The sequence below is a fragment of the Dasypus novemcinctus genome, chromosome 19 (genome assembly GCF_030445035.2).
Source record: "Dasypus novemcinctus isolate mDasNov1 chromosome 19, mDasNov1.1.hap2, whole genome shotgun sequence".
In the NCBI taxonomy this organism is placed as follows: domain Eukaryota; kingdom Metazoa; phylum Chordata; class Mammalia; order Cingulata; family Dasypodidae; genus Dasypus; species Dasypus novemcinctus.
Window position 1 is genome coordinate 34,893,494 of NC_080691.1, and position 26,078 is coordinate 34,919,571.

Here is a 26,078-nt window from a genome sequence, read left to right on the forward strand (position 1 = left end):
AAGTTTTTCTTATATACCTATATATTTTTTACTTTTCTAGAATACCTGTATATAACTGGAATCTATTTTTATTTTTATCTGTTTTATCAGATTTTAATATGGGTGTTCAGTGTTTTTGTAGAAATTTTAGATAAACCCTAAGAATTGCTCTTTGATACTCTAGATTCCTACTCAACCTCCACAACTTGACATAAAATCACTGTGCAAACTCCTCTATCATGTGTCAGTCTTTCTCTTGAGTGGTTCTTGGCAAATGAACTGCCTCTCTCCATCCTGCCCCACTTTCACTGCTGTGCCATGACACGTGTTCTTCCTGGGATAGGTTTGACATGCAGTTGGCCCAGGCCTTGGGTGAGTCTGTGTTTGAGAAGGGCCTCCGTGAGAAAGTGAGCCTGGAGAACACCAGCATCCGGTGCGAGCTAGGCAAGCTTCAGCAGCAGGTGAAGGTAAGGGGCTGGGACCCGGGCTATCTTGGCTCTTTGCCACCAGATCTCAGGAAACCCCATGGTGCCTCCACTGCAAATGGTGACCAGAGGAAAACCCTTGTGGGTGTCCTGGCCTGCTAGGCAGCTGTCGGAACAGACCCCAGCATGACTAGCTAAAACAAACAGCAGCTGGCAGATGGATAATAAGACCTCCCTGGCCTGAGGTCATGATCTTGCTCATATCATCAGCGTGGCTTCCAGGGTGCCCACCTGGAAGGTTTAAGGGGCTTGGCAGAGAATGAGTTAGCTACAGATGGCCCACAGCTATTTGACCCATGGAGCTGACTTTATAACCTGGAACAGTCATTTCTGGAAGCTTGGCTTCCCTGCTCCAACATCTCAATTCCAGCCTCAGCAGGCCCATGGCAGAGCTTTAGCTGTGGGACACACACTTCCCTTAGGAGCTTAACTTCAGGGACAGTGTGCTGCTGTCCCACGAATACCCCCATCTCTGCATGTGGAGCTGTCTTAGAGAGTAGCTTTCACTGGTGACCTGCAGGGGGCAATCTGAGGGGCCCCAAGGTGGAGATGACACACAAAAAGTGTCATTGACTCCAAATCTCTGCCCCTTTGTTTCTGTAGCAAAAGGAGCAGGAAACTTTGCAGCTGAAGCAGGAAGTGGAGATGCTTCAGGCCCACAAACAGGAGCTGTTGAGGTCTCCCTCTCTGGAGCAAAATGGCGTTGCTGGTTTAAAGGAGAGGCTCTGGCAGCTGGAATCCAGTGCCCTTGAGCAACAGAAAATCCAGAACCAGCAGGAGAACACCATCAAGCAGCTGGAGCAGGTAGGAAAGCCCTGTCCCGTGCTGTCTACGGTTCAGTGATATTGTTAAAGTAGAGCACAGACACCTCACTAGGTTGCTCCTCATCCTTCTTTGGCTGCCTATTACCCGCAAAGAACACCTCTCCCCTCCTAAGCCTGGTGCTTCGATCCTTCATGATCCAGCCCTGTCCTTCCAACCTGCCAGTCTGCCAGCCTTGATGTCACCTGCTCAGAAAAGCCTTCTCTGATCACCTGCAGAAATAGCCGTGCCTCCATACCACATTCACTTTCCATCTCCTAAGCTGGTTTGTTTTCCTTCATAATACACCCCCCATCATATTATATGCACATATATATTTTTTTTTTCTTTAATTTGTTCAATGGCTCTCTGTCCCATTAGAAAATAAATTCCATAAAGGCAGGGATTTGTTGATCTTGCTTATCAGTGCAGCCCCAAAGCCTAGGATGGGGCTAGTACATAGTTGGTGCCCCATGATTAACTGTTCACCAAAGATCTAATCTTTATTGAGTGCTGTCCATGTACCAGACTCAGCCCTAATCTCTGCTAGCACATCATCTTGTTGAATCTCCACAAAAAACTTGTGAGATACCAGCATTATCCACCATATTATAGATGTAGCAGTTAGTCTCAGAGACCAGATAAGTGGCAGGGGTGAGATTTGGAGTCCACCCCATCTGACTCCACAGGGTTTTGAATACCTACTATGTGTGCAGTTCTTTGGGAAATGTAGAATAACTAAGGTGAATAAGGCAGGATTATCAAACATTCTTGTGCCAGCATCCTCAACCAGGTATCAAATGAATATTTTATTTGTCTGCTTTTTTGTTTATGCTCCCACCTCATTCCACAAGGAATTTGAGACAACCTGTAATATCTATGCACAATAAAATATAAAATTATTCATAATACTAAAATAAATGTCAAAGAGGGAGTGGGCCCAGGGAATTAAAATGTAGATACATGAATTGTATGATCTTAGACACTTAATAGTTTTAGCTCTAAAATTCCTGGTGGCCAGAGAGGAGGAGGAAATAGGAGTCACATCCTCTTTATTATCCCCAAGATGTAAATGAAGCAGTTTTTCAAGGGGAAGCAAGGCCTCTCCTGATGCTTAACTCTAAAAAAATTTCTCCTGTGAAATTTCATAAAGGACAATTATTTTAAAATGGTTTTAAGGTGGGGCACCTTTTTCAAGAAGATCTGACTGGGTAGTATAAATATGTAAAGCAGGTAAGCTCTGAGCAGTTCTGTTGTAGCAGGGTGGGGAGGCCTGGGTGCTGGCCCTTGCTTATCAAAGTCTGGAGAGACTTTGGAGCTGTCAGTAACTGGTGGAGCAGAAAACAGAGCTCCTTTGCTCTCTCATTTAACTCATATTTATTAGATGCCTACTATGTGTTAGGTACCCTGTGGATTCTAAGGATACAGAAGTAAACAAAATAGACCTGGTCTCTGTGCTCTTGAAGTTCATAGCCCTGCTGATTGTTATGGAGAAGAGTGGGATGCTATGGGAACATTTAACTTGCAAAGTGGGTCTTGGGAGCTGGGCTTGAGATGTGATCAGGGAAGACTATTCAGAGGAAGTGACATTTACTGAAGCTGAAACCTAAAGCCTGAGTCAGTGTCCCAGGAGAACAGCCTGTGTTAAGGTTTAGAGACAAGAAAGTCCTGTGACATGTAAGGAATTATAGTTTGATTACATCCAGTTGGGGACTTGATATCTATATGATCTTAAGTGAACCCCCCATTTTCTCTACACTTCAGTCTCCTCATCTCTACAATGAAATATGGAGCCTTGTTGATCCTCTAGCTCCCTGCACCCTGCCCCGCCCAGCTGTGTATCTGTGAAGGTTCACGAGAACGGTGGACTCTATAGGTCTTTAAGGGACTGAGAGGATTGCACAGCATCACACAGCAACCCTGTGTTCTATAAATGAGCAGGATCCTTGCAGAGCCAAGAATAAAGCAAGGACTGTTGAAAATGGTCTTAACTCTTTGAGATACCACCAGGGGACCATTCAGTGCTTGGAGGCAGAAAAGTGCTACCGTGCTCTCGGGGACCTGAAAGCTAATGCAGCTTCTGAATTTTCTGCCCTCAACTTATTCAGGAGACGAGACAGACTCAATACTTTCATCCATCTTTAGCTTCACCCATAACCTCATACTGCATTGTGCACTTGTAGACATTCAGTAGATATTGGTTATAATAAAGCATTTTTTCCAGGAAATTTTATGTTAACTCATATAAGCTTGGCATAAATGGTATTGCAGATGGCAGGAGTGTCCATAGGGCTGGAAAAAATGAAAAGAAATATATTTACTTGCTTAGACTCCGCATTTTGAATTATTTTCCCATAACCTCTGTCATTTCACAGAGGAGGGAGTAAGTAAGTTGACTTTTAAAGTTAGCTGTGATGGGGCTAAGAGCTCTGACTTAAATTTTCACCAAAGTCCTATATAGCAAGGACCATTACCAATATTTTCAAAGACCAACATTGTTTTTTATCTACTTAATTTTCATATTAGGAAGTAGTTAAGAACCTCTGAAAACTTGTTTAGAAAGGTTAGAGCAGTACAGTAAATGGTTAGAAAGTTATAATTTCTATGCTGTAAGCCATCAGTATCACTGGGTTCCAAATCCTGCCCCAGGGACCAACAGTCTGACAAAATTCCATAAAAGTTTTAAAATATAGATTCTGGGGCCCTGGGCCCTGTGCCCTGGAAATTCTGATTCAGCGTTCTCTTGAGCAAATCTCTAGAATTTACTTTTTAAAAATGCATTAGGTCATTCTAATGGACCACTAAACCTGAGAAGCAAGGACTTGTGTCTATCTCTCCATTATGCAGATCAGGAAAGTGAGGTCTTGAAGTAATTCCAGAACCTTTTATACAACACCACACACTTTAAACATCATGCACAGTTCTTTGTCTATCCTGCACAAGTTGCAGAGGCTATCATTTAAAAGACCCAGCTTCAAAGGACTACAGTTCTTAATTATGTCAGAATGCCAGAAATGGAGGGGGTAGTTTCTTCTCTCTGTTTTCAAACTAATGGGAGAAGGGAATGTAATTAATATTTACATGCCAGGCGCTTTACATGGATTATGCCACTTAATTCTCATAGCAGCATTCAAAGATGGTAAAGCGAATTGCCCAGCGTAGCATCTCATGCAACTTATGCCCCTCTCCATGCCTTCATCTCTTGATAAACTTTTATCCTACTGTCCTTCCATCCATTCACCCATCCAAAATACTATCACTGATGACTGTTGCAAGGATGACAAATTTGTTTCATTTCAAGAGTTTTGAGAAAGATTCTGAGACTGCATCTGAACTCCCAGTAGGAAGGAGTGTGATTGATTAGTGCTCTCTGTTATGACCACAGGAAGACTTATTTGTCTACCTTCTCTGACCTTCTTGGGTGGCACTCCAGAAATAAAAGGTGCAGTGGGAATGCCAAGGATTACATGGAAGGCCAGGGGCGTGGAGTGGGCTACCCTCACATATTATCCTTGCTGTCCTCAGCTCCGCCAGCGGTTTGAGCTGGAGATTGAGCGGATGAAGCAGATGCACCAGAAAGACCGTGAGGACCAGGAGGAGGAGCTGGAGGACATCCGCCAGTCCTGCCAGAAGCGGGTATGTGAGCAGCGTGCACAGCCATGCTCTGGGGCCCTGGCAGGTCCAATCTGGGTACCCCCTTTTTTAGAGTGAGGAGGAGGCCAAGCTCCTTCTGCCAACCACCTGAGACCATAGCTCCCTGGGTGCTTTTCATGGTGCAGGAGCAAAAGTACCTTCCTTAAGTATGATCCTGGCTTTCAGAAGCCTCTTCCAAAACTTCCAGCATGGTCACCCCAAGATTTTTTCCCAAGAGCCCATCATGCTGGGTGACTGATGCCCTCGGTAAGCACTTACCAGTTTCAAGAAGAGGACCAGTTCCTTCTGGCCATTTCCCTTGCAATGCCAATAATTTTTTACATTTTATCTAAGCTGTTTGCAGAAATTTCAAATCGTGTACTAGAAAGCCATAAACCCTTAAAATCCTACCACCCAGAAACCATCATTATTACTATTTTTAAATGTTCTTTCATATCTCTTTCTTGCTACATATACACACATATGCATTTGCAGAGCTATCATTTTACCTAAATAGGGTCATGCTGTTGAAGCCTGCTATTTTTACCCAGCGGTATGGCATAGGTCTCCTTCCTTGTCAGTGAATACAGATGTGGTTTATATGTTTCACAGTGTAAAAGCAGTCCACTTTAAGCATGTGTTCTAATTTATTCAACAATCCCCTGTTGTGGGACATTTTATTATTTTCAGTTTTCTGCTATTATAACCAATGGTGAGATGAACATCCTTAATAGATGAATTGTCTGACATGAATGTAAGATGAATTCCTTAGAGTGGAATTGCTGAAGAGCTTGGGGTTCAACCCCATTTAACAGTTTGTATCCCTTTAGGGCATTATGTAGCCTTATAAGCATTTTGAATGAATCTCCCAGAGTGGGCCATGTAGCATTTCCCAAATTTGATTCCTATTATGAGTTCCATAAACAGCATTCTATAGACCTTTAGATTAGGGATTGAGAATCTGGCCTCTGGAATTCATGTACTCATAGTTTGATTCTTTGTTTTTCCAACTTGACAATTGTGTGATCTTGGGCAAGTGATTTTAATCCCTCAACTTTAATTAAAACCCATCACATTCCTTGGGCTGTTGCTCTGTGTCCCATGCTGGTCATGGAAGGTCAGTTTATAAACGATACAAGAAAGCTGTTTTTGTGAATTTATTTGGAGTCAGAAACACTCGTATCAAGTCCCAACTCCATTAACTACCCAGATGGGGAGCTTTGGACAGTTGCATAACCTGGTTAATCAGCCTTATATTTCTCATTGGTTAAGTGGCAATAATAATGTTTATCTAGCAGGGTCATGGTGCAGGGAACTCATCCATTCAGTGAGGTAACAGATATGGAAACATTACACGGAGGCTTTAATATAATCCTTGTTCATTGTAAACTTAAGAACAATGATGGTGTGGGTTTCCAGGCGGTCAGCCCTCCTGAGGAGCCGGGAGCAGGCCCGGCGGTTGGCTTGCTCTGGGTTGGGATTAATCTATCCAGGAGGAGAGTAGTGGGGGGGGGGAGTTGGTGCCCTGCAGAACCCATCATGGAGCAAGTCCTCATTAGTAGCAGGGTTATTCCAGGCAGTGCTGGGGGCAGGAGGTGCCTTAGAGACCAGGAATCCAGTCAGCAAGTCTTGGCATCCTGTCATTACTCCAGAGGAGTGTCAAGAGCTGAACTCATTATTCAGCAGAGCCAGTGGTTGATGTTGCTGCATGTCTGCCACCTGACGGGATAATCAGATGCTCCTTTTGGGACCTTTAAAACACTGTGGCTCTGAGGAATCACAAGGGTTATCCTGGGAGGCCAAGTGTGTCCCCACCCCGAGAACTCCCCAGGGTTGGGGAGAAAGAACCTGTGATTTGGGACTGAACCAAACATAAATGCCCTTAAGCAAGTCACGTAAGCTCCCCAGACTCTGTTTTCTCAGCTCTGAAATGGGAGCGATGACAGTATCTATTCTACCTTCCCTACATTATTGTAAAGATCAGATGAAAGAATGGGAAGTGCCTTGGAAACTATAAAGTACTGAGAGTTATTAAGAAGGGGACAGTTTCTGCTTGTTTTCCATTATTACATCTTAGGGGGAAAATGAATGGCTCTTTATGAACACCCACTCAGTGCCACACATCAGGTCGGGTTATGTTTGTCAGCTTATGTAATTCTTAACAGAACTCTTTAAGGATTTATTGTCTTGGTTCTATAGATAAGGAAATTGGGATTCAGAAAGGGAGAGTGACCAGCTGAGCAGTAACATAGCCAGGCTTCAGACCCAGGAGTGTCTGGGTCCAAAGCTCAGCTCTTAACCAGGACATCTATGTATGTTTGTATGTATATATGTATGTATGTATGTGTATGTACGTATCAGTTCCCCCCAAGTGTTTGGTCCATAGTAGTTCATTTAGGTGGCCCTTAATATAAATCGATCTTGGGCAATACTGCATCTTCTAGTGTCTCCTAGGATCTATAAAGTATGAGCTTACCAAAGGCTCCGATAAGGCCTGCAGTGAAGTACATGCTAACTCAATGGTTTCCACTCTTCCACTAGCATGGCTGCCCTCCCTTTCCCTTTCTACATCATAACCTTGAACACCATGTGCAACAGTATTCTACAGAACATATTCAAGAAAACTGCCTTGCTTGCTATATTGTTTTCATTATTTTGTGTATTTTCCAAAATGTTTTAGCTTTTCTAGTCTTCATTCTAAAAGCAGATGTAAGCAATATACCTCATATATCTTGCTCTTTAAGTTTTGCAGTGAACTAGCTTCCTATATAAGTGACCATCGATTGGTATTTTTTTTCCTCCTCCATGGGTCAGGAGACACAAGCTCCCAGTCCCTGCCCACATGCCCTCGGGTGAAGATTGCATGAGTTTCTGGTCCATTCCCAGAGTTCCAGTGTCTGATGATGGGGCCCCTAAGCCAGCACCCTGACCCATTGGAGGGGTGACCCAGACCCTCTGGAGACTTTTCTGTGGACATATTTATAAAGGGAGAGTGTGAGTTCAGAGAAAGGTGTTTTTCTTATGAAAGACCCATTTACTTCAGATTCTGGTGACCGCTCTGCTCAGTGTGTGGCAGGAAATCAATTGTTAGTGACCTGGAAGAGAATGCTGGTGGCTATCTGGGTGGCTGAAATAGCTGGGGCTGGAGAGAGAGAGAACACTAACTCCTCCCAGCAACTACTAACTTGGAGTATGGACCTCTGAACCTCTCTGCAACTTAGTTTGCCCATCTGTGAAATGGGATCATTGATGGTAGGGGATGGAGAAGACATATGAAGGGGATGAAATAAACATATAGGAGAGAAGCAGGGCAGTAGGAGTGGGGGGTGGGGGAAAAGAGCAGGCACAAAGCACAGCTCTAATGGGGTGTTTACTTCACAAGAGTGCCTGCATTTGCCTGATGATTGCTGAGAAATCAGAGCCAATAGTAAATTAAATGAGTTGCTCTTAGCCAAATAATCACAAATGCGAATTGTTTTTTTACTGCAACACAGTATGTTTGATAAGGGAGGTGGATGCTTTTAATATGTTGTATATAATGTCGGGCAGGGTGAGAGTTCCAGGATCTATAAATATTCCAGGAGCCATGGGTGTAAAAGGGGAGACAGCCCTTCTGAGCGGAGGACTGGGGCTGTGGGCTTCATGGGGGAAATGGCAGGGGGCTGGTCCTAATTGGCCAACAGAGACACCCCTTCTCACTGTCTAAAGCAGCTTTTGTGGAACTGGGTGAGAGGCTACCACACACCCAGTTCCCCAGGGGTTTCTGCCTTGTGTGGCCTGTCTGGGTGGCATCCACAGAGCCCTGCATGCATCTGCCCTTTGTGCCCACAGCTCCGTCAGCTGGAAATGCAACTGGAGCAGGAATATGAGGAGAAGCAGATGGTCCTCCATGAAAAGCAGGACTTGGAAGGCTTGATCGGAACACTCTGTGATCAGGTAAGGAGGAAGACGCAGGCAGACAGCGGGGAGTACATGCTCCCTGCCTCTGAACACTGTTAGAGAGGTGGGTTTGTGGGAGGCCAGCTGCTGGGGAATCACCCCTCTGGCCTTTTAGCCAGCTGCCCTCCGCTTCCCCCAATTGCCTATTTCTCCACCATGTCTCTCCCTGCCCACATCACTGAGGCTCTTCAAAGGAGACCTCCAGGGGTCAGCAACAGCAGGGTTCTTAGAAGAACCAGAGAATAAACAGTGTAGCCAGAGAGCTGCAGATAAGGCAGCCCTGCCTTCAGCGGCTGTCAAGATGTGAGTGTAACAGCTCTGGCTCTCTTGGGCTGAATGCAAATGGCTTTTGTGCTCAAGAGACTTTTGCCGGAGGCTGCCAGGCGAACCTAGCTTTAAACCCCAACTGGATCCCTTCTGTCCCTGTGGCTCTGGGTGGGCTAGTTAATACCTCTGAGCTTCTGGAGAACAGAGCCTTGTGGCGTTTCACCAGCACTGTATACCAAGTGCTCCCCCACAGCACTGGGCACATTTTGGGCCAGATCGTCCTTTGTGGTGGGGGCCACGCCTTGCATTGCAGGGTGTTTAGCAGCTTCCCTGGCCTCCACCCACTAGATGCCAGTAGCATTCCTCCGTACCATCTCCAGCCACCATGCCAAGTTATGAAAACTACAACAGACATTGCCAAATGTCTCCTGGGGGCAAAGTCAGCCTCTCCCCACCCTACTTTGAGAATCTCTACTGCAGTAAAGCAGCCAGAAGTGCACAGAGCCAGCATCTGATTTTGACTTGGGAGGAAATATTCCTCTGTCACCCAAATATTCCTTTCCTTACCTATGCTGCTGTATGAAATCCCAGCATTGGAGATTCCCTGATTTCTCATAAAGTATGTAAGAATGTATTTGTATAACATGTGCCCATGGTTAATCAGTAATGATCTTCCCATCAATATCCTTCCCCCCCAGTCATTCACTTTATTCACAAAGGAATGTGGGCTCACTTCAGGCGGTCATCAAGGGCAGCTTGGTGTTCATTATGCATTAAAAAAAAAATCAATGAAGTGAGTTCTAGAGTAGGGGCACTAGAGCTGCGGGTAGTAGGAGTTCGAAGCAGAGGGAATTGACAGGAGAGCTATATAACCTTGTTTCTCCTCTGGGTTTTCTACTCATTCAGCCCAAGAAATTGGGGCCACTGAGTATAGGGCCATTGATGAGGCTCCCTTTGGCATCAGGGCATGGCACAGCCCAATAATTAATTCAAGAATAATATTCTGGGAGTGGATGTAGTTCAGGTGGTTGAGTGCCTCCTTCCCACATAGGAGGTCCTGGGTTCAGTTCCCAGGGCCTCCTAAAAAGCAACCAGACAAACAGAAAGCAATGAGCAAAACAAACAATAAAACCAACTTAGGGGAGCCAATGTGGTTCAGTGGTTGAGTATCAGCTTCCCACATATGAGGTCCCAGGTTCAATCCCTGGCACCCGGTACCTCAAAATAAAATAAAATAAAATAAAAAAGAAAAGAATGATATTCTGGAATCACTGGGAGAAAGTTACAGTCTATTCTGCATAGTCCATTTGAGAAAACAAAGTAGGTAATCCAATAAAGATAGTTAAAAAAAAATACTGCTAAAATAAAAGAAGTTTGAAATTACAGGTAAGGGGACTTTAGATATCTAAAATACCAACTTTGTGTTCATCACCAAGCTTGAGACTTTTGATGCATTATCACATTTAATAATCTTAAAAGTTTTTATTATGATGGTTTCCAAATACGTGGGAAAATATAGCAAGTAATATTGTTGTAGAATTTGAGAGGGGTTCAATTATTTGCGTATAGAAAGGCCAGGACTCAAGAATGATTTTGAGAAGGAAAAATGATTTATTGACGGCCGGCCAGACTCGGGAGCTTTCTGTTTCAAACCCGAGCCCCGAACAAGAAGTTTGAGTTCCTTTTATACAGAGGAAGGGCTAAATCGTTCTTTGTTTCAGTGCTCAATAGGCTTGAATTAGCATATATCTTCCACATCCTAGGTAAGCTTTTAGCATGGACTTCATACATTCTAGGTAAGCTTTTAGCACATTTGGTTTGCATTTTCCCTGAATATTTAGAGTGTATAGAGTTTGCATTGATAAACTGTTTCCTGGGACTGGAGTCGTTGCCATAGTTACCAAGGGCAGGGCTGCAGCCTCTCACCATCCCAAACCCACAAGTCAGGACAGACAGCTTAGGTTAAGGTTATTGCCGAAGAGACAAAGAGCCTCCCACCCATAGTCCACATCATTTCCGCCCCTTATGCCGAAGCTTAACTTGCTAAGCTTTGGCATAATTATTGTTGGAGCTATGAGGTGGATGGCTGTTTGTTGTTTTGATTGATTACTTTACTTATCAACTTTTATTTATTTATTTTTTTTAAAGATTTATTTATTTATTTAATTTCCCCCCCTCCCCTGGTTGTCTGTTCTTGGTGTCTATTTGCTGCGTCTTGTTTCTTTGTCCGCTTCTGTTGTCGTCAGCGGCACGGGAAGTGTGGGCGGCGCCATTCCTGGGCAGGCTGCTCTTTCTTTTCACGCTGGGCGGCTTTCCTCACGGGCGCACTCCTTGCGCGTGGGGCTCCCCCACACGGGGGACACCCTTGCGTGGCACGGCACTCCTTGCGCGCATCAGCACTGCGCATGGCCAGCTCCACACGGGTCAAGGAGGCCCGGGGTTTGAACCGCGGACCTCCCATATGGTAGACGGACGCCCTAACCACTGGGCCAAAGTCCGTTTCCCTACTTATCAACTTTTAGTGTAGCATCCAGGACTTTGTTTTTAGAAGTTTAGAAGTTTTCATTCTGGACAGAATCCTGGGATGGGGGCCCCCCTGCAGTCATCCTGGGGCCACCGGCACTCACGTGGATTTCCAGTTAGGCTCCAGATCCATCTATTAGTTTTGTTTTACCCTTAAAGAATTTACACCTTTAATCTTAGAGGGGTGCTGAAGGGAGATGATCTCTTTTCTGTAACTGCTTCCTGCTGGCCATGGGCTGTAGTCATTGCCTAACAAGGCATAAAACTCTTATTTTAACTGGAAGAAGTTGCATCTGGCAGTCTGTATGAAGCTTGATGAAGTTTTCATATGGTTAATAAGATGTTCATCTTGAAGTAAACAAACTTAATTAAAATTTTGGAATACCCATTTTTAAAAGAGAACATTGGATTACAGAGGTTGACAAGGTTAGGTGCTTATAAAGATGGCACCCCTTTTTAAAAGCTGGTGGGAACTATATATATATATATATATATATATATATATATATATTTTTTTTTTTTTTTTTTTTTTTTCCTCTAAGGTATTTTTAGAGAGAAATTGCAATAGCTACTTCGCTTTGTTTTGAAGATGCATTTCAGGCTGTTTAATAATTGGCACTCATGTGTTCTGTTAGATGCTCCTGGTGAACTGACACCTTTTGGACAGTTGGTTTCATTCAGGAAATTTTCTTAGTTTTTAGCTGTGGGAGTGGATCAGAACTACAGAATAAAGTTTTTTACATTTTGGTTTTAATAGTACAATTTCTGGTAATTTTGACTGTTTAATGGGTGACCCATTATTAGCAAGCAAGCCTCATTTTTGCTACACAGTAGAGTACCGTAGAATAGTAAGTTGGCTGAGCCTGGCTAAGACCGTGGCCTTATTTTATAGACATGTTTATTAATTATTTAGAAAATAAAGTTACCAGGAATTTAACATGTCTAATATACTTTTGTACCTGATCCAGAATAGAAAAGATAACATTATAATTATTAGGCATATATTTAGTACAGCATAAAAGTACAGCACTTTAATATTAATTAATGTATTACTTAATGCATAAGGATTCTGAGTTGCAATTAATAGTTTTAAGTTTCAAGTTTGTAATACTTTACATGTTATCTCTCCATGGGAACAGGCCATAATGCCAATTGTGTTTAAGTTTTACTTACAGTATCCTGGTATCATGACTCCACTTAGCATGTTCTTCACATAGTGAGCAAGTCGCAGCATCGTTGATTCTAGAGAGTTTCTAGTATTCTACCAGCCTGGTGCATAGTGCTCTCTGGCACTATGGAACAGTGCCAGTCTGGAGGTGATATCCATTGTACACTTGGTTGTACCGAGTCATCATTGGCTGCTGCAGGAGCTTGAAACTGTAACGTAGTTTCCATCGATTTCAGGAGCAGAACCAGAGGCTGATATAGCAAATATTTCTAATTGAGGGGTCAGTGACCAGCCTAGCCAATAACTCACATGGAGAGGCAATCTGTAATGTATTCAAGGCCTGGTTTGAATGCACAAAAGAGTTTGACAATGTTAAAGTTTATTCCTTGTTTTTATATATATTTTAAACAATTTAATGCAACACATCATATATCAAATGACTGTTTACATATACAATCTTACTATTAAGATAATAGTAGGCATTTTACATTAGTAATAGAGGGGAAAAACTATTTTTCATTGTTAAAATGAAAACAGAAGATTCCCAATAGAATCAAGATAACTTTTTATTACCATTTACTTCAATATGCGCCTTGCGTGGCCTTCAGACAGGTTTTATTACCACGAAGTTATTCTTTGCAACCAATACCAATCCAAGTTTTTAGTTAACAATGACTTCTAGAACTAGAACTATTTTAAACATTTTCAGTTTGGAAGATGTTTTACAAACTCTTTATAAATGACTACAACCACATTGACTAGTTACCTTATATTTAAATAAACTTATTAAATTACAATTACTAACCAAAGAAATTTACTTTATTTATTTAAGAGAGCATATCTACAATCTTTTTTCTTTAGCTTAATTTCATTAACGTGAACTTACAATCTTTATTACTCTAAAGATTTTGTACATATAATGTTAATTTAGTTAATGGGTAAGTTATAAACTATGGGAGATTACACTCAAGCTAAATAAAATTGAAACCATTATAGTTTATGCAAGGAATGTTCTCTTTTTTTCTTTACAGGAAGCTAAAACTTCTTTTCTTTGTTTAAGTTATGAAAATGAATAATTTTTAAAAGCATACTGACTACCAGGTTTCAAAACACATTACACAATTACCTAATTTGTTTAATCATAATCCAGGAGAGACTTCTCCATAGTTTTTTTTTTTTTTTTAGATTTATTTTTTTTTATTTATTTAATTCCCCTCCCCTCCCCTGGTTGTCTGTTTTCTGTGTCTTTTTACTGCGTCTTGTTTCTTTGTCCGCTTCTGTTGTCGTCAGCGGCAGGGAAAGTGTGGGCGGCGCCATTCCTCGGCAGGCTGCTCCCTCCTTCGCGCTGGGCGGCTCTCCCTATGGGTGCACTCCTTGCGCGTGGGGCTCCCCTACGCGGGGGACACCCCTGTGTGGCATGGCACTCCTTGCGCGCATCAGCACTGCACATGGGCCAGCTCCACACGGGTCAAGGAGGCCCGGGGCTTGAACCGCGGACCTCCCATGTGGTAGACCGACGCCCTAACCACTGGGCCAAAGTCGGTTTCCCTCCATAGTTTTTATGAACTTTTTTTTACTTACTGAAATTTGTCAATAGAGCCACTAATTACCCTTATTTTATGGCTGTCAAAAGGTTTAAACTGGGAAATTATAGGGCAAACTGATTTTTTTTTTTTTAAAGATTTATTTATTTATTTAATTCTCCCCCCTCCCCTGGTTGTCTGTTCTTGGTGTCTGTTTGCTGCATCTTGTTTCTTTGTCCGCTTCTGTTGTCGTCAGCGGCACGGGAAGTGTGGGCAGCGCCATTCCCGGGCAGGCTGCACTTTCTTTCACGCTGGGCGGCTTTCCTCATGGGTGCACTCCTTGCGCGTGGGGCTCCCCCATGCGGGGGACACCCTTGCGTGGCAAGGCACTCCTTGCGCGCATCAGCACTGCGCATGGCCAGCTCCACACGGGTGAAGGAGGTCCGGGGTTTGAACCGCGGATCTCCCATATGGTAGACGGACGCCCTAACCACTGGGCCAAAGTCCGTTTCCCCAAACTGATTTTTAATTCCCCAGCCTAGTAGATAGGTTTAATCTGCCAACCTAGTCCTGCCCTCAAAGCTCTTGCAAAGAAGAGGCCCTTTCCTAATAGTTCCTATAATCAGATTTTTATATGACTTTTCCATCCTCCTTAGTCTAATTTGGGTTCCAAGAATATTTATTCACGTATATAACTGCATATTTAATTTTTAACAATTTTAAGAATTTTCATTTGTTAATTTAATATTATCATCCTGATGTATAAAGACATACACTGAGCAAATGGGCAGACACAAATAGTTAGACACAGGAACACAACTCATTGACGTTACTTATAATTTGCATTATTTTATATGCTGTTTAGCTTAATTTGGGTTCCAGAAATATATATTAATTTATAACTGCATATTTAACCTCAACAATTTGAGCAAATAGGCAGACATGAATAGTTTGACACAAAAACATAACTTTAGTTACTTAAAACTTCTTTTTTTACAAAATAAGTGTGACTGCAAAACATTTCAAAGACTCCCGAAACTTTTCTTAATTTGCACTATAACTATGCAGTTTTGCACAAGAATTTTGTTTCTTTACTAATGGCTTGTAATCAAAATGTTCCCAATGCTTTAGCACCATTTTCTTTTGTTTCAGAACTTTATATTTTACCTTGAATTTAGCAGAATTTTGATAAGCAACAAGATTAATTCTGTGTATATTAACCAAGGCTATTTGAAGCCGCAGGGAGACTGGTTTCTCTCATGAATTGTCACTTTTAGGAACACTGACAGTCAAGGCAGGAGACTCCCTTTTTTCCCCCAGTCCTTGGGAGATAATAAAACTCCAGTGGTCATTTAAACCCAAGGGCTAAGAATTCCACCAGGCAGCAATTTAGTTTACATTTGGATTCATGAGAGAAAACAGGGTTACTAATACCAGTAGGACAGGAGACAGGGATGTCCCCAAGTCTGCCTTTCCCTGGACTATAGAGTCAGAAGGTGTTATGAAATAACGATAGGCAAAGGCAGGGGGTGAGACTAGGCTTGAAGGAACCATAAATGAAGGTAAGGTTAGTTTAGAATTTACACTTACAATAATAGTTTCAAGCTAAATTCACCCAGTTTTAATTTCAGTTATTATCTTTCTGCTGTTTTATAATATAAATGCATCTATAAATGATCTTAACTCTTAGTTACAGTTTTTATTAATTTTTAACCTTAAGGTGAATTTGGATACTTTTATTAAGCTACAAGAATTTTATTAGTAACAATCTTGTGAAGTTCTGCCTTTTCCTAGTACTGGAACAAATTCTCATTTGTGAGTTAAGCATTTAATTCACCAGCAAGAGAGTATTGGCATTTAAAGATTCATTTTAAACTACTTTTTTACCTTTTTACTGTGACTTCTTAGGCACCAGCAACTGACAAAAGCCAAACATGGATTTCAAAGTGGCATTTCATTCCTTTTTTTTTCTTTTCCCTCTGTAGTCTTACCCCGGAAGTTCCCAGCCAGACCATTGAAAAGGCTATCAAGTGCTTAGAGGTCTGTTGTTTCAAATGATAGTCTCCTTTCTTTAGACAAGTTTAGAGTTCTAAAACATTTCAAAGTATTTCTACAGTCTTACAGAGAGAGAGATTTGGAAAAGTAAAGAACCTGGGCAGAATGCAGGTTCTTTTGGCCTTGACGCTCTAGGGAGGGAACTTTACTGCATTTATTTTGATTCTGCTTTTCATCCCCTTCACCTTCCCCCTTCCAGGCATTTGGGTGCACAACAATCAAATAGGAATGCGGCTTATGAATAGAAGGTGTGGACTCACTGGAAAGGGGCAAGCCACTCCCCCTTTCCAGCTTTCTGCCAAAATGGGCAGACAGAACCTACTCAAATTCAGCACCCCTCCCTGGGACCCAGCCACCTTGACTGGGGCAGCCCCAACAAACCCAGGTGTGTGGCACGGACACAGACGGCCTTCAAGCCCCGGCGAAGGGGCAGACCAGAGATGAGGCAGCAGAGCATGCGCAAACATCCAGACTCCACAAACATCCAGACTCCTCAGTTTTGCCTCATAATCAATTCACCCCCTTGCCAATGGCAAGGGAGGGTTCCAGCCCAATTAAATTCCACTACTTTACATAAGCACACAACTCCAACACCAGCATTGAGCTGACACAGACAGAAGCACAAAGGTCACTAATCTGACCCACAAGTTCTATATATATGTTTTTTTCAGCATGGCTGCCCCCACAGCCATGACAAATCTTAGAACACTTAACATTAACATCTGGTATAAAGCAAATTCATTCGCAATTCAGCACCATAACAAAAGATTCCAGCTAGACCTTTTTCACTGTTTAACTTTACACCCAGACTAAGCTTCACTAGAAAAGCCGATTTTCCTGTAACCAAGTTTTTAAAATCCCAGACCAATTTCCAGGACGTTAGAACTTGGACCTATAAACAGCCCTTCCTATTAAAATAAGCCTCCACTCCTTCGGTGGATATAAGACCAGTACCAGATTCTAACATGCAGTTAGACAAACCCAAAACACCAGGCTTTTTCCTAATTTTTCTCCTTTTTCCAGGCCTAGAGAGAACAGCTTCCCCCCAATTTTCTGGGGCTACTAGGGTTCTCTTGGGAGATGATCAGCCTCCCTCCCTAGCAATTAAAGCTAGGATTCTCCAGACTGTGCTCACCTGGGGAATCTTACCTTCTTCCATGTTCAGAGTTCTTTTTCATTCCCAGAATCTTTCTCTTCAGACCTTCCATTGCCCTCTATTTTTGTCGGGAAGATTCTGATGGAGCCCACATCTTTTCTGGATTAAATTTAATCCAGGGGCACCAAGATTTGGGGTTCAGCCAAGTCCTCCCGGCTTCCTCAGGGATTTGGAAGGGGCAGCAAAATGCTACCATCTCTGGCCTTCATTTGCAATTCCAGATGAGCCCCAAAAAATGTTGTAGAATTTGAGAGAGGTTCAATTATTTGTGTATAGAAAGGCCAGAACTCAAGAATGATTTTGAGAAGGAAAAATGATTTATTGATGGCCGGCCAGACTTGGGAGCTTTCTGTTTCAAACCCGAGCCCCGAACAAGAAGTTTGAGTTCCTCTTACACAGAAGAAGGGCTAAATCGTTCTTTGTTTCAGTGCTCAGTAGGCTTGAATTAGCATATATCTTCCACATCCTAGGTAAGCTTTTAGCATGGACTTCATACATTCTAGGTAAGCTTTTAGCACATTTGGTTTGCATTTTCCCTGAATATTTAGAGTGTATAGAGTTTGCATTGATAAACTGTTTCCTGGGACTGGAGTTGTTGCCATAGTTACCAAGGGCAGGGCTGCAGCCTCTCACCATCCCAAATCCACAAGTCAGGACAGACAGCTTAGGTTGAGGTTATCTCCAAAGAGACAAAGAGCCTCCCACCCATAGCCCGCATCAATATAACTGGTGTTCACATACCAAGCACCCAGAGTTCACATAAATGAACACTTTGCCCTGTTTGATTTAGACATTTGTAAAAAGGAAACAAAACATTTAAAATATAGTTGGTGGCCCCATGGTGGGCCTTCCTAGCCACACTTCCCTGTCTTCTTGCATCCCACACATCTTTGCTTCCCTCTTCTTCCCCAGAAGCAACCGTTATCCTGAGGATGGAGTGTGTAATCCCAGTATATGAATATTTAAACTTGGTTCATTCATTTTTGCTGCTACACAGTATTCAATCCCATTCTTCTATGGATGGGTATTTACCTGCTTCCACTCTAAGACACAAATTGCAGTGCATATTCATGTTTTACCATGCACATAAGCAAGAATTTCTCATGCACATAGATAGAACAGGAATTTGCTGGCTCCTAGGAATGTACATTTTTGGAGTTTTTAAAACTTCCCCAAATGGTTCCCCCATGTGATTGTAGAAGCTAGCACTTTCACCAGCAGTATATGAGATTTTGCTTCTCCTCACCCCCTTCCACATATGGAGTTGTCAGACATGGCTGCATTTTTGCTAGTCATTGGGTCTCAAATTATACTGTATGTCTCTCATGAACCCAAAAGTTGTGCATTTTTTATACATTTGTTATGGGTTTTTCTTAAGTGGATTGCCTACTCATAGACTTTGCCTTCCCCTTCTTTTCTATTGGTCATTGATAATCCCAATTTTTAGAAGATGATAATCTATTTTTCTGATGTATTTTGCAAACATCTCTTATTCTATGAATAACCCTTTTGCTATGTTTACAAAGCCTGTCATTTAATAAAAGGTGCTTTTTAATATAGTTGTATTAATCAATCGTTTTTTATTGTTTATGCTTTCATATCTCATTTAAGATGTCTTTCCTTAACTAGACTACAAAAGATCTTTTACCATGTATTTTAGAAGTTGTAAATTTTGTTTTTGACATTTAAAGGACTCCAGTCCATCTAGATTTTATTTTGGTGTGCAATATGAGGTAGGAATCTGTTTTTTCCTAATATGAATAAACTTTATCTTATTTAATGGATTTTTTCCCTACAAATTCCATGTATATAAGGGTGTGTTTATGGGCTCCCCATTCTTTTCCATTCGTTTACTTGCTTGTTCCTGCACCATATTGTCTTGATTGCTAGGTTTTGAAAACTTCTGGGACAAATTACCTGATCTTATTTTCAAAATAGTCTTGTTCATTCTTGATCTTTTAATCATCCATATTATGCTTTCATAACAACACATTATGTTTTTCATTGGAAATGCATTGATTTACAATTTAATTGGGAACAATTGTCATGCTTTTTTTTTTGCAATCTCTTTTTTTTTTTATGTACTTTAACAGAATATAATAGGTTTCCGTATATCCCCACCTCACCCACCCACTCCTCCCACATCAACAGCCTCTTTCATCATTGTGGCACAGTCACTGCATTTTGTGAATACATTTTGGAACACTGCTGCACCACATGGATAATAGTTTACATTGTAGTTCACACTCTCCCCCAGTCCATTCAGTGGTTTATGGCAGGATATGTAATGTCCAACATCTGTCCCTGCATTATCATTTAGGACAACTCCAAGTCCCAAAAATGCCCCCACATCACATCTCTTCTTCCCTCTCCCTGCCCTCAGCAACTACCATGGCGAATTTCTCCACATCAGTGCTACAATTTCTTCCATTACTAGTCACAATAGTTCCATAGTAGAATATTAGTAAGTCCACTCTAATCCATATTTTATTCCTCCATCCTGTGGACCCTGGGATGATGATGTCCATTTGACCTCTGTATCGAAAAGGGGCTTAGATTCCACATGGATGGTGGATGCAATTCTCCTGTTTGTAGTTGTAGGCCCTCTTGGTTCCCTGGTGTGGTGGTTGACCATCTTCACTTCCTTGTTAGCTGGCCTGGGTAAGTTCAATGAACCAGAGGGTAGGAGCCACAAGTCTGCTGAGGCTCAGGGCCCAGCTGGCACATGGGCAGTCCAGAGATTCAGGTCTCCTGAGTATACACCAACCCTAGCACCAACCACAGGTTCAGTAAAAGTGACAGAAAAGGCATGTGTAGAAAGGTCACATCTGAGTCCAACTCCATCACACTCAGAACACAAATTCCAAAGTTGGGCCAACAGACACAGCACTGAATTCCAGAGCCATTTGCCATGACCATAGAACCTGTGGGTCTCCATAACCCTCAGGAGTACCAGTACCTGGGGTTGTATCTACTTTGGCTATCTCTGGGATCTTGCTGAGGCGTGCATAAGAGCAACCCCTCTGATGACCTCTCGACTCTTTTCTGAAGTCTCTTAGCCATATAAACTCATTTGTCTTTGCCATTTCCCCCTTTTATTCAAGTTCAAAAGGCAGTTTTTAACACATGATCCTACATGTAAGCTGAGATATTCTGCTGGTCTGAGTTGACCCTTTTATTCAAGGTCTTTTTCTAGTTACATCACCAGCTGGTGCTTGGCAGTAATCCCTCGGCACCAGGGAGGCTCATCCCTGGGAGTCATGTCCCACACTGGGGGGAAGGTAATGCATTAACATGCTGAGTTTGGCTTAGAGAGTGGCCACATTTGAGCAACATGGGGGCTCTTAGAAGGTAACACTTAGGCACCCTGCAGCTCTAGGCCTAGTTTATATTTCAGGCACACAGGCTCATAAGCATAGTCATCAGAATCAAGGGCTCATTGTTGGACATTCTTCTTTGTTGATTTTTACCATTGCACTTGGGGGATTGTTGCTGTTCCATTGGGGAATGTGATAGAGATCCCCTGGCTAGGAACTCAGTACTCAGTTGTCATTTGTAACTGTAGCTACTATGAAAATACCCAACATATGTCCAAACATTTTTATGTACCCTACATAGATGCCCTAGAGAAATCCCTCCCAACCTTGTGCCCCCCCATCAATACCACCCTACACCAGTGTTCCTCCCTTGCAATAGTTGAACCTCTCTGTGCTCCAAAACTCCTTAAAAAATGAAGCCTAATATATTGCCAAATTCAGTTAATTGGAAAATGAAATATAGTGATGGGTTTAAAGATTAGAAATAGAATACATACTAATTTAGAAAAACTAAAATAAAGTAAAAATAAATTGACATATTAATAAAATGAAAAATATTATAAGGCTTTGTTTCAAACATTTTGCCTTTCATCACTGTAATAGGTATTGCCATGTATGTACAGTGGCAAGGCACTTTCTTTCATTTCTTCCTCACTGTCTACATCATTTTTTTTTCTTCTAATTTTTAAATTTTGTCTTCAAAAAAGTTTTAGATCACAATAATTCACATACACAATATAGGGGACTCACATATATCCAACATCAAACCCTTTTTCCCTTTCCCCAACAATGATCTTTTTATATCGTCGTGTTATATTTGCTGCAGCTGATGTACAGATTTTGAAACATAGCTATCAAACATGGCTCCATTTTGGTTTACATTATGGTTTATATTTTAGACTACAAATTTCTAAATTTTTATCTTCCTTATGTTTTACATTATGTTTTACATTTTAGCTTATAGACTTTTATACACTTGGTGTAAGTTAACATGTCCTGTATCCATCATTGTGTGATCTTGTGGAGCACTTCCATTTCCCCCCAGTTCCACTGCTTCCATCTATTCTATACTTCTCTCCCCCTCTCCTCAGGGCCCACCGTGACAATCAGTCTTCACTACTTGAGAGACCATATTTATAGGTACTGTAACAGTGCTGAGGGCTTGATATACTAGATTGCCCTAACTAATTGGGAGCCACCGATTTTCTCGAGAGACACAATTCCCTCTATTTGGGAACATCAGGTCTCCCCAGGATGTGGGTATACCTTCATGCTCATTGTATGGGTCTCCACCCAATGATGTAACATGCTATGACAAGACGGGGACTCACATATTCCCTAGAAGCTTGCCCCTGTACCAGATGCCCCCCACCCCCAAGCACCTTAAACACATAATCCTTCCCTATTATATTTTCTAAAGACTTTTCTCAACATTATAGTTTCAAACATATACCTGACATTCTTCCATATGCAACTATTTCCCCCAGCCCTCACCCCAATTCTTTGGGCCATCTGACCCATCCTCCCAACCCTAGCCCTCCTCAAGCCCACAAAGCCCAACCCAAAGGTATCCCTATGCCCCCATCTTATCCCTTCCTTGTACAAATACCTAGAACATATCATAGACTTCACCCATGTAGGCGTCAGCTTACAACCTTCCTCTCACCCCCAAATTCCTTTAAGCCTATCTTCCAGTCCCTAGCTCTCTGAGACACTTTGCTTTGCATGTTTCTTATCAGAGAGATCATGTAGTATCTGTCCTTCAATGCCTGGCTTGCTTCACTTAACATAAGGTCTTCAAGATTCATCCATGTTATCACATGTGCTTGCACTGTATTCTGTCTTATAGCTGAGTAATATTCCATTGTATGTATATTCCACATTTTATTTGTCCATTCATCTGTTGATGGGCATTTGGGTTGATTCCAACTTTTGGCAATAGTGAATAATGCTGCTATGAACATTGGTGTGCATGTATCAGTTTGCGTCCTTATCTTCAGTTCCTCTGGGTATATACCCAGGGGTGGAATTGCTGGGTCATATGGCAAATCTATAGCTAACTTTTTGAGAAACCACCAAACTGTCCTCCAGAATGGCTGGATCCTTCTTCATTCCCACCAGCGGTGATGAGTGTTCCCATTCCTCCACATCCTCTCCAACACTTGTAGTCTTCTGCTTTTTTGATAGCTGCCAGTCTTATGGGAGTAAGATGGTATGTCATTGTAGTTATGATTTGCATTTCCCTAATAGCTAGTGATTTTGAGCATTTTTTTATGTGCTTTTTAGCCATTTGTATTTCTTCTTTGGAGAAGCATCTGTTCAAATCTCTGGCCCATTTTTTAAATGGCTCGTTTGTCTTTTTCTTTTTGAGATAGAGGAGTTCTTTTTATATATATATGATATAAGTCTCCTGTCAGATATTATGGTTACCAAATATTTTCTCCCATTATGTAGGCCGTCTTTTCACTTTCTTGACAAACTCCTTTGAGGAGCAAAAGGCTTTAATTTTGAGGAAGTCTCATTTATCTATTTGTTCTTTTGCTGCTCATGCTTTGGGTGTGAAGTTCATGAAGCCATTTCCTATTATAAGATCTTCTAGATGCTTCCTTATATTGTTTTCCAAGGTCTTTATGGTCTTGGCTCTTACATTTAGGTATTTGATCCATCTTGAGTTGATTTTTGTATAAGGTGTGAGATGGTAATCCTCTTTCCTTTTGCATGTGGATATCCAATTCTCTAGCCACCATTTATTGAAGAGGCCATGCTCTCTCAGTTGAGTGGGCTTGGTGGCCTTGTCAAATATCAGATGCCTGTATATATGAGGATCTATATCAGAACTCTCAATTTGGTTCCAGTGGTCACAGTGTCTATCCTTGTGCCAATACTATGCTGTTTTCTCTACTGTAGCTTTGTAGTATGTTTTGAAGTCTGGTAGTGTGATTCCTCCAGTTTCATTTTTCTTTTTCAATATGTCTTTGGCTATTTGGGGTCTCTTTCCTTTCCAAATAAATGTCACAGTTAGTTTTTTTAGTTCATTAAAAAATACTCTGTTGATTTTTATTGGGATTGCATTGAATCTGTAGATCAGTTTTGGTAGGATAGACATCTTAATAATATTTAGTCTTCTTGTGCATGAACAGGGAATATTCTTCCATTTATTTAAGTCTTCTTTGATTTTCTTGAACAGTGTTGTGTAGTTTTCTGTGCACAAGTCTTTTACATCTTTAGTTAAATTTATCCTAAGTATTTGATTTTTTAATTTACTATTATAAATGGTATTTGTTTCTTGATTTCCTCTTCAGATTGCTCATCAGCAGTGTACAGAAATGCTACTCATTTTTGTGCATTGATCTTATACCCTGTGACTTTACTGAACTCATTTATAAGTTCTAGAAGCTTTGTTGTAGACTTCTTAGGGCTTTCTATGTATAGGATCATGTCATCTGCAAATAGTGAAATTTTGACTTCTTCCTTTCCATTTGAATCCCTTTTATATCTGGGTCTTGCCTCAGTGCTCGAGCAAATACTTCTAACACAGTGTTAAATAGAAGGGGTGATAGTGGGCATCCTTGTTTTGTTCCTGAACTTAGAGGGAAAATTTTTAGAATTTCACCATTGTAAATGAGGTTAACTGTGGGTTTTTCATATATACCCTTTATCATGTTCAGAAAGTTTCCTTCTATTCCTATCTTTTGCAGTGTTTTTATCAAGAAAGGGTGCTGTATTCTGTCAGATGCTTTTTCTGTATCTATAGATATGATCATGTAATTTTTTTCCTTCAATCTGTTTATGTGGTGTATTACATTAATTTCTTTTTCTAGGTTGAACCATCTTTGCATACCAGGAACGAAACCCACTTGGTCATGGTGTATAATTCATTTAATGTGTTGTTGAATACGATTAGCAGGTATTTTGTTGAGGATTTTTCCATCTAGATTCATTAAAGCGATTGGTCTGTAATTTTTCCTTTCTTGTTGTGTCTTTGTTTGGCTTTGGTATTAGGGTAATGTTGGCATCATGAAATGAGTTAGGCAATGTCTCTTCTATTTCGATTTTTTAGAAGCATTTAAGCAAGACTGGTGTTCTTTCCGGAATGCTTGGTAGAATTCACCTGTGAAGCCATCTGACCCAGGGCTCTTCTTAGTTGGGAGGTTTTTTTATTGACTGATTCTATCTCTTTACTTGTGATTGGTTTATTGAGGTCATCGATTTCTTCTTTCATCAATGTAGGCTGCTTATGTGTTTCTATGAATTTGTCCATTTACTCTAAATTATCTGTCTTGTTGGAAGGGATCAATGGTGATATCCCCTTTCTTATTTCTTATTTTGTGTATTTGTATCTTCTCTCTTTTTCTTTTTTAGTCTAGCTAAGAGTTTGTCAATTTTATTGATCTTCTCAAAGAGTCAGCTCTTTGTTTTCGTTATTTTTTTGAGTGCTTTCTTATTTTCTATTTCATTTAGTTCTGCTCTGATCTTTGTTATTTCTTTCTTTCTTCTTTCTTTGGGGTTAGTTTGTTGTTTTTTTACTAATTCCTCCAATTGTGCAGTTAGTTCTTCAATTTTTGCTCTTCTTTTTTGATGTATGAGTTTATGGCTATGAATTTCCCTCTCAGTACAGCTTTTGCTGCATCCCATAAGTTTTGATATGTTGTATTATCATTTTCATTAGTTTCAAGGTAGTTACTGATTTCTGTTGAGATTTCCTCCTTGACCCACTGTTTTTCTAAGAGTGTGTTGTTTAACCTCCATATCTTAGTGCCAAATCTGGTTCTCTGGCCCTTGCAGATTTCCAGCTTCATTCCACTGTAGTCAGAGAAATTATTTTGTATGATTTCAATCTTTCTGAATTCATTGAGACTTTCTTTGTGGCCTAGCATGTGATCTTTCTTGGAGAATGATCCATGTGCACTTCAGAAGAATGTATATCCTGCAGTATTTGGGTGTAATGTTCTCTATATGTCTACAGGTTCAGATCCTCTAATATATTGTTCAAAGTCTTTGTTTCTTTATTGATTTTCTTTTGAAATGTTCTGTCCAGTGGTGATAGTAATGTGTTAAAGTCCCCCACTATAATTGTAGAAGCATCTATTACTTCACTTAGTTTCTCCAGTGTGTGCCTCATGTATTTGGAGGCGCCCTTGTTAGGGACATAAATGTTTATAATAGTTCTTTCTTCTTGAAAGATTATCCCTTTCACTAATACGTAGTGTCCATCTTTGTCTCTCACAATAG

The 26,078-nt window shown here is 41.2% G+C and overlaps 1 protein-coding gene across 4 annotated transcripts in view; it reads left to right on the forward strand.

The window, feature by feature from the left end:
• The window catches only part of MYO18B (myosin XVIIIB), a 263,498-nt gene that overhangs the window by 135,572 nt on the left and 101,848 nt on the right, over positions 1 to 26,078 (forward strand). For all 4 annotated transcript variants that reach the window (XM_058281562.1, XM_058281564.1, XM_058281563.1 and 1 more), the window contains 4 exons: positions 323 to 446; positions 1,068 to 1,268; positions 4,791 to 4,901; positions 8,730 to 8,834. In XM_058281562.1, the coding sequence (XP_058137545.1) occupies positions 323 to 446; positions 1,068 to 1,268; positions 4,791 to 4,901; positions 8,730 to 8,834 (541 nt within the window). The remainder of the gene's footprint in view (positions 1 to 322; positions 447 to 1,067; positions 1,269 to 4,790; positions 4,902 to 8,729; positions 8,835 to 26,078) is intronic.